The sequence below is a fragment of the Actinia tenebrosa genome, unplaced genomic scaffold, assembly GCF_029948245.1.
Source record: "Actinia tenebrosa isolate PJP-AT-01 unplaced genomic scaffold, QUT_ActTen_1.0 utg32598__unscaffolded, whole genome shotgun sequence".
Taxonomy (NCBI): Eukaryota; Metazoa; Cnidaria; class Anthozoa; order Actiniaria; family Actiniidae; genus Actinia; species Actinia tenebrosa.
Window position 1 is genome coordinate 4338 of NW_028292604.1, and position 10663 is coordinate 15000.

General features: G+C 44.3%; 1 protein-coding gene and 1 long non-coding RNA gene across 2 annotated transcripts; one reads left to right on the top strand and one right to left on the bottom strand.

Moving 5' to 3' along the window:
- Positions 1 to 1827: 1827 nt before the first annotated feature.
- On the top strand, positions 1828 to 3078 carry LOC148904318 (uncharacterized). Its single transcript, XR_016118962.1, has 2 exons — positions 1828 to 2071; positions 2286 to 3078. It is a non-coding gene; the product is annotated as an uncharacterized LOC148904318 (long non-coding RNA).
- An 848-nt stretch (positions 3079 to 3926) lies between these two features.
- Positions 3927 to 5487, bottom strand: LOC148904319 (uncharacterized; the record flags this gene model as incomplete). Its single annotated transcript, XM_089025432.1, has 2 exons — positions 3927 to 4472; positions 5351 to 5487. Coding segments are annotated over 2 exons (615 nt in total), but the record flags the coding sequence as incomplete, so codon positions are not given.
- Between the last annotated feature and the right edge of the window lie 5176 nt (positions 5488 to 10663).

Below are 10663 nucleotides of genomic sequence, written 5' to 3' on the forward strand. Positions count from 1 at the left end.
CACTTGCACAGGCCATGGAGAGCGGGACGAGAAGGGTTTGGTTAGATTGCTCTCAATTTAGACATTGATCTTGGGGAGCTTGTAGAAGATTCACAATGGCTCATTGAACTCGGTAATTTATTGAGGCAGTTAGTGAAGACAGGTGTTGTGCTAAATATATATATATATAAAAAAAAGCGCTTGGTTCTTTTTATGATCTTCTAATTAAGACAGGGTTCAGTTGAATGCCGTGCTCGGAATCATGTGACTTTGAAAGAAACCTTGGATCAGATTTTGATCGTGTCGTAGTTGAAGGAAAGAAAAAGGAACTACATAAGAAGCGTAAATAGCTAAACAAGTAAGTAAGAGGTTATACTTGTTAATACCATGCACAGCACCAGTACCAGCACAGTACCAGCACAGTACCAGCACAGTACCAGCACAGTACCAGCACAGTACCAGCACAGTACCAGCACAGTTCAAAACTTTGCTGCTCGTATGATGTCTGGAAAACGAAAGTACGATCATATAACTCCAACATTGAAACAATTAAAATTTTTGCCAATATCTCAACTTCTATACCTTAGAGACGCTGTTCTCATGTTTAAATGTATGAAGGGTTTAGCTCCGGCCGAGTATTTGTCGTCTATGTTTACCTTAAGATCTGAGATTCACAATCGAAGCACACGAAACAGTGACAAGCTACAGATTCCTATGTGCAGAACTAAGTTAGCTCAACAGTCGTTCTCTTATAGAGGCGTTGATATTTGGAACTCTGTACCCAAAAGTATTACTAAGATAAATTCAGTCAAACTCTTTAAAAACACCCTTAAAAGTAGTCTTTTAACCGAATGGTTAGCTCTAAGTATTTATTTATTTATTTATTTATGTATTTTATTTATTTATTTATGTTTTTAATAATATAATAAGTTTTCCATGTTATTCTTAGTACTTATTTTTGTAAATAGCGAATTTTCTTATTCTAGGTTTAGCTTAGGTTTAAGACTTGTCGTAAATTGTATCTGAAAAGCCCTCTTTAGGGAGATCAATAAAGTTATTGTATTGTATTGTAAAGCGAGGCAGAATTCCACTGCACAAGATCGACACGTATAAGATCAGTAATTGATCATGCTATACGTGCAGTTTAATTTTTCACACAGTATTTGAAGAACGAGCACACACGCTTAGAGATAAGGCCGGCTGTGTCCATTATAACTTCAGGCATTTGTATTGAAAGCCAGCAGGAGTTGGGTATCGCACCCATTATGTTCAGACCATTATGATTATTTATGCACCTCGGTCTAAGCTTTTCAATCAGTCCATTTTGGCGGAGCAACAATAGAACCATGCCTGATAAGCTAGGTAGTATTTGAATTATATATATTTTTTAAAAATGATAATAACAATAAAGAGTATTTTATATAGCGTCAATATCGCATGGCTTCAACAACGCCTTCCAATATATTGGTCATAAGAAAAGAAATTTGGATAAAACTGAAAAGTAGGTTTATATTTGATCATTAATCTCATCAAGAACATTTCATTTCATTTCATTTCATTTCATTTCATTTCATTTCATTTCATTTCATTTCATTTCATTTCATTTCATTTCATTTCATTTCATTTCATACTACATATTGCATATAAAATTTCAATATATACTTGATGTACACAGAACAAAACCCGTCATCAAGGAAATTAAGAATTTAATATCAAAAACATATTTGATAATTTCCATCCCCCCCCCCCCCACCCCCCATAAAAACAATCCCTGCCAATACTGCTTTTTATGGAAAGCATTGTTTTTATATGGGTTTTACAAGAAGAAAGAGAAAGAAGAAGAAGAAAATAAAGATGTTCAAAATGTAACGAAAGGTGGGTTTCTTGAGTTGGTTCAGTTCCGACGTTTGTCGTCCTTGTCTGGGACTGACAATAAAGGTTGTAACACGTGACGTCCGTGGACTCCGTCCGCGCAGGTCACGTGATGGACCAGAGATCGGATACACATTCATGAGATAACAACTACGAGTACAATGGGAGCAGAGCCAAGTTTAAAGAGAACAAGAATCGACTTTGAAAGTACTGAATTCAGGTACGTTCAATGAACCGTTCGGTCCTTCAGTAGTGCATTTTGCAGCAATGCACATGTTGGGGGAAATTTGGCAAACAAAAAGTTTAATATACTTGCATGGTTGCCGTGTGAGTGAAAAAATTCTAAAGTTCTGCTGCGTGTGGCAGCACCTCGGACCTCTGAGAGAGACTCACCTGCTGCATGGAATTGATCTCTTCCCTTTTTCTATCCGCAGTAGTTGCACAATGAACCCTATTAGCATGGATGGAGCTAGATGAGGTGATCGTTCGTGACTCCAGCGACACATATACATGCATGATGCTGTTCAACGAATATGCAATTGGGGAGCAAGTTTATGTGCAAAGGGTCACATCTCGGCTGATATTGGTCCGACTCTCGTCAAAATCGGTGTATGAACGTCTTATTTTGTTGTCTAGGGAAATAATTAGAGATCGAACAAGGTCAAAGTCAAAATTTACTCGTTCGTGACGTCACACTCGCGCTCTCTTCCCATCCATTCACTCATTCATTCATCCATCCATTCATATTCATTCATTCACTCATCCGTTCATTCATTCATTCGTTCATTCATCCATTCATATTCATCCATTCATATTCATTCATTCACATTCATTCATTCCTATCCCATCCTATCCCATAGATTATGAATTTTTTTCATTATGAATTCTTAACCTATTTGATTGAATTTTATACCTTATTACTTTCTTTTGGATAAATTTTGTATATATATCTACATCCACTAATTAATTATGTATACTTTTTCTATATAAATGATAGTAACGAATATTCTTATCATTAAATCCCCTGAAGAGTGAAGCAATTCACGAAACCGGCTTGTCGGGAAAAATGTTGTCTTGACTTTTTCTTCTCAAACAACTATATATATATACATGTATACATACATTATATTTTTTTAGATCTATTTTAGATATTAGATATAGATATTTTCTTTCTTTTGTGTCCCCAATCAGTTGTATAAACTAAATACATAGACACGTGAATATGAAGTTGTCATTATTATTGTTATTTATCCAACCACTCCGCTCTCTACTTACGACCAAGGCATGATAATCCAACATGGGTTTCCATGGCTACGCAATTCTTGCCCATTCCCTTGCTTCCAACCCACCCTCTCTGTTCGCTGTGTGTCGTCAGCATAAGCATGCGAGAATAGGACTACATTTTCAAGTAACAAACATGTTTTATTTACATTTCTGCATCTGCTGCCTGCCTTTCAACAGCACAAACACACTATAATAATATCGTACAAGGCTATACTAGGCTTTCTAGGAATGGAAAGGAGTTCTTTTTCCAATGAACTAGCTTATTCTAGGATTAGGATCTAGGATGCCAAGATGGGTTTCCATGGCAACGCATGTCGTGGTTCAGAAAGCAAATAGTGTCACCCTGGGAATTACAGCAAATCAGGCTCGAAACTTACTCATTTTTCTCTATCTCCACCTCGCTTAAAGATCAGAAGTAAACGATAAAACAAAACAACCTTGGTCTTTCGCGAAAATGTGATGTCTTTCGCAAAAACCATTCCTTTCAAAGTTCTGTTGGCAAAGATCATCGTCAGCAAGTGCTTTTGTTCAGTTGAATGACAAAATTCCATCTCAAAGATACACAAGTGAACCATTCAAATCTTTGCCGACAGATTCAAAAGAAAAAGACAATATACTGCATTTTGTCTTGGCGACTTGCAATGGCATTGCCGAGAACACTCCACCTACCACTATAATAATTATTATCATATGTCTTTTCGAACCAGACCACAGTAAAGTTGGGAAAAAAAGGGGGGGGGGGGGGGGGAAATCTCTGTTAGCAAAGATCACAGAAGCAAGTGCTCACAGGGTTCTTTTTTTTTTTTTTTTTTTTTTTCCCCCTTCATCTCCTAATTAAAAAAAAGGGGGACATATCTGTCTATTCGAAAGCCTCATGAATGGACCTGAGAGGAGTACGCAGTTTGAAAACTCCTGGCTTTTTCTTCAAAGGCGTCATGTTGACTGCCACCATGGCCTCGGTCGACTCTAACCACGGCTCGGCATCAAACGTAAAAACATACTCGTCCCTACTACCGGCACACAGCTCAAACCACAATAGGCTGGCTTCCCCTTGGGGTTGCAAGGACTGAACCCGACCTATCAAGACCTTGGGACATGCTGCCTTGCTCCCTTCTTCCAAGAGCCCAACGAAGTCCCCCGCTTTGAAAGTAGAGTCCCCACTGCCCTCTTGGTCGGCACCATCTTTCGTCGGCTCGTCCCGAGCCAGGTTAGAACAAAGAGACAGGGCCAATGTCTTCCGCTGGTTGGAACTTCGTCTGTCATATGTCTGTTGTGCCTGCTTTCTGCTGTGTCTCAGGGCCGCCGCTATCGAATCTTTGAGGGAGTCACTGCAATCACTGCAAAAAGATGATGACCATGATCAGCATGATGATGATGATGATGATTCCTTTATTTTGTGTATAAATATGTTTTGCTTGCAATATGTACAACACAAGTTGCAGAAATATAAAAAAAAAAAGAAAAGAAAAGAAAGAAGAATTAAGAAAGAAGAAGAAGGAAGAAAAAGAAAAAGAAAAAAAGAAAAAAGAAAGAAAAAGAAAAAGATAGAAGAAACAAAAGAAAAAATACAGCAAGACCACCGACTACGACAGCAAGCGGACCCCCCCCCCACAACCCCCCACACACACACACACCGCCAACGACGGGCCCTCACCTTGCCCCTCCCGTCAACTCCCTCCCTCCCCTCAGCCTCTGCTGCTTTTCCCTCTCGGCTCGCCTCGCCTCCCTCATCGCCTCGCTAGCCTCGCATAGAATAGACTATAGAATAGAATAGAATAGAATAGAATTTTCCAATCCATCATGATGTGTTGAAATCTAGGGCCAACCTCTTGGAGAGTTCCAAGACGCTTTACATTGACCAAGTATTTAGCACAAAACAGTTCACAAATATAAAATAACATTCTGCAGTCTGTTTCAACACTTCCATTCCATTTCAATTTGCATTGCCACATTCAACATCAATAAAATCAATGTCTTATAAAAAACTCTACATCTAATGGATATCAAGAGTTAGCCTTTATAGAAGCCTTAATTAAGAATATAACTTGTTCAACTTCATTTCTCTATGCCTTTGTCTATTATTCTGTTTGCCCAGATATGTGGAGGTGGACAGCATTATCGATATAAAGTTATATAAAAAAGCAAAAAGAAAGAAAGAAAGAAAGAAAGAAAGAAAGAAAGAAAGAAAGACACAAACCAAACACTTGGGACTTACCTCCTTCCATAAGTATGCGTCACGAAAGAGCTCCGTAGGCCATTGACGGACAAACTGACACCAGTCAGTCTGTGGAACAAATACTTGAGGCGGCTACAGAAGGCGGAACTGGAATATGGCCTTCCAAAGCCATTATTCTACAATTGGGGGAAAGAAAAAAAAAATGAACGGGTTAGTATGAGACAGTAATGGAATAGCTGCACACTACTGTTACAACCAAACCAACACAATGATCATCATTTATTACAAATGAACCCCTCAACGTCAGATGCCCGCCCTAATTTGATTATTCAGCCTTTTGATTGTACACAGATGTGAAAAAAAAAAATAAAAAATTTCGTATGGAGTTTGGGGTTAGGGCCAGAGCAAAAACCACCTACCCAAGGGTGGTACCATTCTTCGGGAGGTGCTAGAATCTTGGATTACCACCCTGGCATGGTAGTAAGAAGTATGAAACGTACCCACAACATGGTGTTTCCAGGGTAGTAACTCCTTCGATTACCACCCTAGACGGAGTGTCAGTATTGCAGAATACACCTCGCCCAGGGTAGTAAAAAGTATGAAATGTACCCACGACCTGTGGTTGGAGGTGCTGAACTCACCCTTTACCAACTCGAAGCCCTCGCAAGGGTAGGGTACGGGCTTCGGAACACAACTTGGGCTTAGGGTACGGGCTCCTGAACCCAAGTTAGGGTTAGGGTTAGGGTTAGGGTTAGGGTTAGGGTTAGGGTTAGGGTTAGGGTTAGGGTTAGGGTTAGGGTTAGGGTTAGGGTTAGGGTTAGGGTTAGGGTTAGGGTTTAGGGTTTAGGGTTAGGGTTAGGGTTAGGGTTAGGGTTAGGGTTAGGGTTAGGGTTAGGGTTATGGTTAGGGTTAGGGTTAGGGTTAGGGTTAGGGTTCGGGTTAGGTTAGGGTTAGGGTTCGGGTTCGGTTAGGGTTCGGGTTCGGGTTCGGGTTAGGGTTAGGGTTAGGGTTAGGGTTAGGGTTAGGGTTAGGGTTAGGGTTGCGGGTTAGGGTTTTCGGGTTTAGGTTGTAGGGTTAGGGTTCGGGTTAGGGTTAGGGTTCGGGTTCGGGTTTAGGGTTAGGGTTCAGGTTTAGGGTTCGGGTTAGGGTTCGGGTTCGGGTTCGGGTTCGGGTTAGGGTTAGGGTTAGGGTGGTTTTAGGGTTCGGGTTGTATGGTTTTAGGTTAGGGTTTAGGGTTAGGGGTTAGGGTTCAGGGTTAGGGATTAGGGTTAGGGTTTTAGGGTTAGGGTTTGAGGGTGTAGCGGTTTTACGGCGGGTTAGGGTTTAGGGTTTCGGGTTAGGGGTTAGGGTTTAGGGTAGCGGTTAGGGTTAGGCAGAGGTTAGGGTTAGGGTTAGGGCGGTTGAGGCTTAGGGTTAGGGCGTTAGGGTTTAGGGTTAGGGTTAGGGGTTAGGGTCGGGTAGGTTTTAGGGGAGGTTAGGGTTAGCGGTTTAGGGTTAGGGTTCGGGTTAGGGGGTTGTTTCTGGGTTAGGGTTCAGGGTAGCAGGGTTAGGGTTTAGGGGTTAGGGTTTAGGGTTAGGGTTTAGGGTTTAGGGTGAGGGTGTAGGGTTAGGGGTGAGGGAGTTAGGGTTAGGGTTAGGGTTATGGTTAGGGGTAGGGTTAGTCGGTTATGGGTTTAGGGTTAGTTCTGGTTTATTTTTATGGGTTTGGGTTATTTTCTCGGGTTAGCGGTTAGGGTTAGGGTTAGGGTTAGGGTTAGGGTTTTTTAGGGTTTAGGGTGGTAGGGTTAGGGTTAGGGTTAGGGTTACGGGTTAGGTGTGTAGTTGATTAGGGTGTTAGGGTTTTAGGGTTGTAGGGAGTTTTTAGGGTTAGGGTTAGGTGGGTTTAGGGTGGGGTGTTAGGGTTAGTGGTAGGGTAGGGTTAGGTATAGGGTTAGTCTGGTTAGGGTTTAGGGTTAGGGTTAGGGTTAGGGTTAGGTTAGGGTAGGGTTTAGGTAGGGTTTAGGTTAGGTTAGGGGTAGGGTTAGGGTTAGGGTTAGGGTTAGTGGGTTAGGGGGGGTGGGTAGGGTTCTAGGGTTAGGGGTTAGGGTTAGGGTAGGGTTCGGTTAGGTTAGGCTTAGGGTCTAGGGTTAGGTTAGTTAGGGTTTTGGGTTTAGTTAGGGTTTAAGGGTTAGGTTGGGTTTTGGGTTCGGGTTGGGTTGGGTTCGGGGTTAGGGTGGGGTTAGATAGGGTGAGGTTAGGGCTCGGGGTAGGGTTTCAGGGTTAGGGTTAGGGTTAGGGTTAGGGTTACGGGTTAGGTTAGGGTTAGGGTGGAGTATAGGTTAGGGTTTTAGGGGTGAGGGTTGGGTGAGGGTTAGGGGTAGGGGTTTGGGCTTAGGGTTTAGGGTTAGGGTTAGGGTTAGGGTTAGGGTAGGGGTTTCAGGGTTAGGGTTTAGGGTTAGGGTTAGGGTTAGGGTTAGGGTTTAGGGTTAGGGTTTAGGGTTTATGGTAGGGTTTCGAGGTTAGGGTTCGGGTTAGGTTTAGGGTTCGGGTTAGGGTTTAGGGTTGAGGGTTTGGGTTGGTAGGGTCTAGGGTTTTAGTTAGGGTTAGGGTGAGGGATTAGGGTTAGGGTTCGGGGTAGGGTTAGGGTAGTTAGGGTTGGTTTTAGGGTTTTTTGGAGGGTTAGGGTAGGGTTGAGGGTTAGGGTTAGGGTTAGGGTTAGGGTAGGGTTAGGTTAGGGTTAGGGTTAGGGTTAGGGTGGGTTAGGGTTAGGGTTAAGGGTTGAGGTGTAGGGTTAGGGTGTTTGTAGGTTAGGGTTTAGGTTAGGGGTAAAAGAGTTAGGGTGTTAGGGTGTAAGGGGTATCTGGGTTGAGGGTTAGGGTTAGGGTTAGGGTTAGGTTAGGGGTTAGGGTTAGGGTAGGTAGGGTTAGGGTTTAGGGTTAGGGTTAGGGTTAGGGTAGGTTAGGGTTCGGGTTTGGGTTGTAGGTTGGGTTAGGGTAGGTGTAGGGTAGGGTTGAGGGTTAGGGTTTAGGGTTAGGGTTTCGGGTTAGGGTAGGGTTTAGGGTTAGGGCTTAGGGTTAGGGTTAGGGTTAGGGTTGAGGGTAGGGTTAGGGTTCAGGGTTAGGGTTAGGGTTAGGGTTAGGGTTAGGGTAGGGTTAGGTAGGGTTAGGGTTAGGGTTTTTAGGGTTCGGGGGGTAGCCTTAGGGTTAGGGTTAGGTTCGGTAGGGGTAGGGTTGGAGGGTTTAGGGTTTAGGGTTAGGGTTAGGGTTGGGTTTAGAGGTGTAGTAGGGTTAGGGTTTTAGGGTTAGGGTTCTAGGGTTGTTAGGGTGGGTTAGGGTTAGGGTTAGGTCTTAGGGTTCGGTTTTAGGGGTTAGGGTTCGGGAGGTGTTAGGGTTAGGGGTTAGGGTAGGGTTTTTTAGGGCTTAGGGTTAGGGTTAGGGTTAGGGGTTTAGGTTAGGGTTAGGTTAGGGTTAGGGTAGGGTTTAGGTTGGGCGTAGGGTTAGGGTTAGAGGGTTAGGGTTAGGGGGCGGTTAGGGTTAGGTTAGGGTAGCGGTTTTAGGGTTTAGGGTTAGGTGTTAGGGTTGAAGGGGTAGGGTTAGGGTTAGGGTTTAGGGAGCTAGGTGTTAGGGTGTAGGGTTAGGGTTCTGAGGGTTGAGGGTTAGGGTTAGGGGTAGTAGGTAGTAGGGGTTAGAGGGGAGGGTCTAGGGTTAGGGTTAGAGGTTAGGGTCAGGGCTAGGGTTAGGGTTAGGGTTGAGGGTAGGGTTTAGGGTTTAGGGTTAGGGTTTAGGGTTAGGGTTCGGGTTAGGGTTAGGGTTAGGCTTGGGTTAGAGTTAGGGTTTAGGGTTAGGGGGAGGTTTAGGGTAGGTTAGGGTTAGGTTTCGGGGTTAGGCGTTAGGGGTAGGTTAGGGTTAGGGTTAGGTTAGGGTTAGGGTTAGGGTTTAGGGTTGAGTTAGTTAGGGTGGGGGTAGGGTTAGGGTTAGGGTTAGGGTTAGGGTAGGTTCGGGTTAGGGTTCGGTTAGGTTAGTCTCAGGGTTAGGGTTAGGTTAGGTTAGTTAGGGTTAGGGTTAGGGTTAGGGTTTAGGGTTAGGTTAGGGGTTAGGGTTTTAGTTAGGGTTAGGGTTAGGGTTTGTTAGGGTTGGGTTAGGGTTAGGGTTGGGTTCAGGTTAGGGTTCGGGTTAGGGTTAGGGTGGTTAGGGTTAGGGTTTAGGGTTTAGGGTTAGGTTAGGGTGTTAGGGTGGAGGGTTAGGCGTTTAGGGTTAGGGTTAGGGTTAGGGTTAGGGTTAGGCGTTAGGGTAGGGCGGCGGGGTTAGGGTTTAGGGTTGGCGGTTTTTAGGGTTTCAGGGTTTTGGGTTAGGTTAGGGTTAGGGTTCGGTAGGGTTTAGGGTTAGGTGTAGGGTTAGGGTTAGGTTTTAGGGTTAGGGTTAGGGCGTTAGGTTTAGGGTTAGGGTTAGGGTAGGGTTCGGGTTAGTGTTAGGGTTTAGTGTTTCGGGGGTTAGGGTTAGGGGTTCGGTTAGGGTTTCGGTGGTAGGGTTAGGGTTAGGGTGTAGGGTTCGGGTAGGGTAGGGTATAGGGTTAGGGTTAGGGGCGAGGGTTAGGGTGGATTAGGGTTAGGGGCTAGTAGGGTTAGGGGTAGGGTTAGGGTTAGGGTTAGGGTTAGGGTTTAGGGTTAGGGTTAGGGTTAGGTGTTAGGGGTAGGGTTAGGGTTTAGGGTGTAGGGTAGGGTCGGGTTTAGGTTAGGGTTAGGGGTTAGGGGGTTTTAGGGTTAGGTTGAGGGTGCGGGTATGTTAGGGTTAGGGTTAGGTTAGGGTTCGAAGTTACAGGTGAGGGTTTAGGTTAGGGTTAGGTGGTTAGGGTTTAGGGATAGGGTAGGGTTAGGGGTAGGGTTTCGGGGTTAGGGTTTAGGGTTTAGGGGTAGGGTTAGGCGTGAGGGTTAGGGTTTAGGGTAGGGTTTGGGCCAAGGACTGTTAGGGGTTAGGTTTCTAGGGTTAGGTTAGGGTAGGTTAGGGGTTAGGTTAGGGTAGGTTCGGTATAGGGTTAGGGTTAGGGTTAGGTGTTAGGGTTTAGGGTTATGGGTTTTAGGGTTAGGGTTAGGTGTTATGGGTCGGGTTTAGGGTTAGGTGAGGGTTGTAGGTTAAGCGGGTTAGGTAGGGTTTAGGGGTAGGGTTAGGGTAGGGTTTCCGGGTTTAGTAGGGTTAGGGTTAGGGTGTAGGGTTAGGGTCTAGGGTTGGGTTTAGGGTTTTAGGGATTCAGTTAGGTGAGGTTAGGGCTGTCTCTAGGGTTAGGCGTTGGGTTTAGGGTTAGGGTTAGGGTTAGGGATTAGGGTTAGGGTGAGGGTTAGCGTTAGAGTTAGGGTAAGGGTTAGGGTTGGGTTACGGG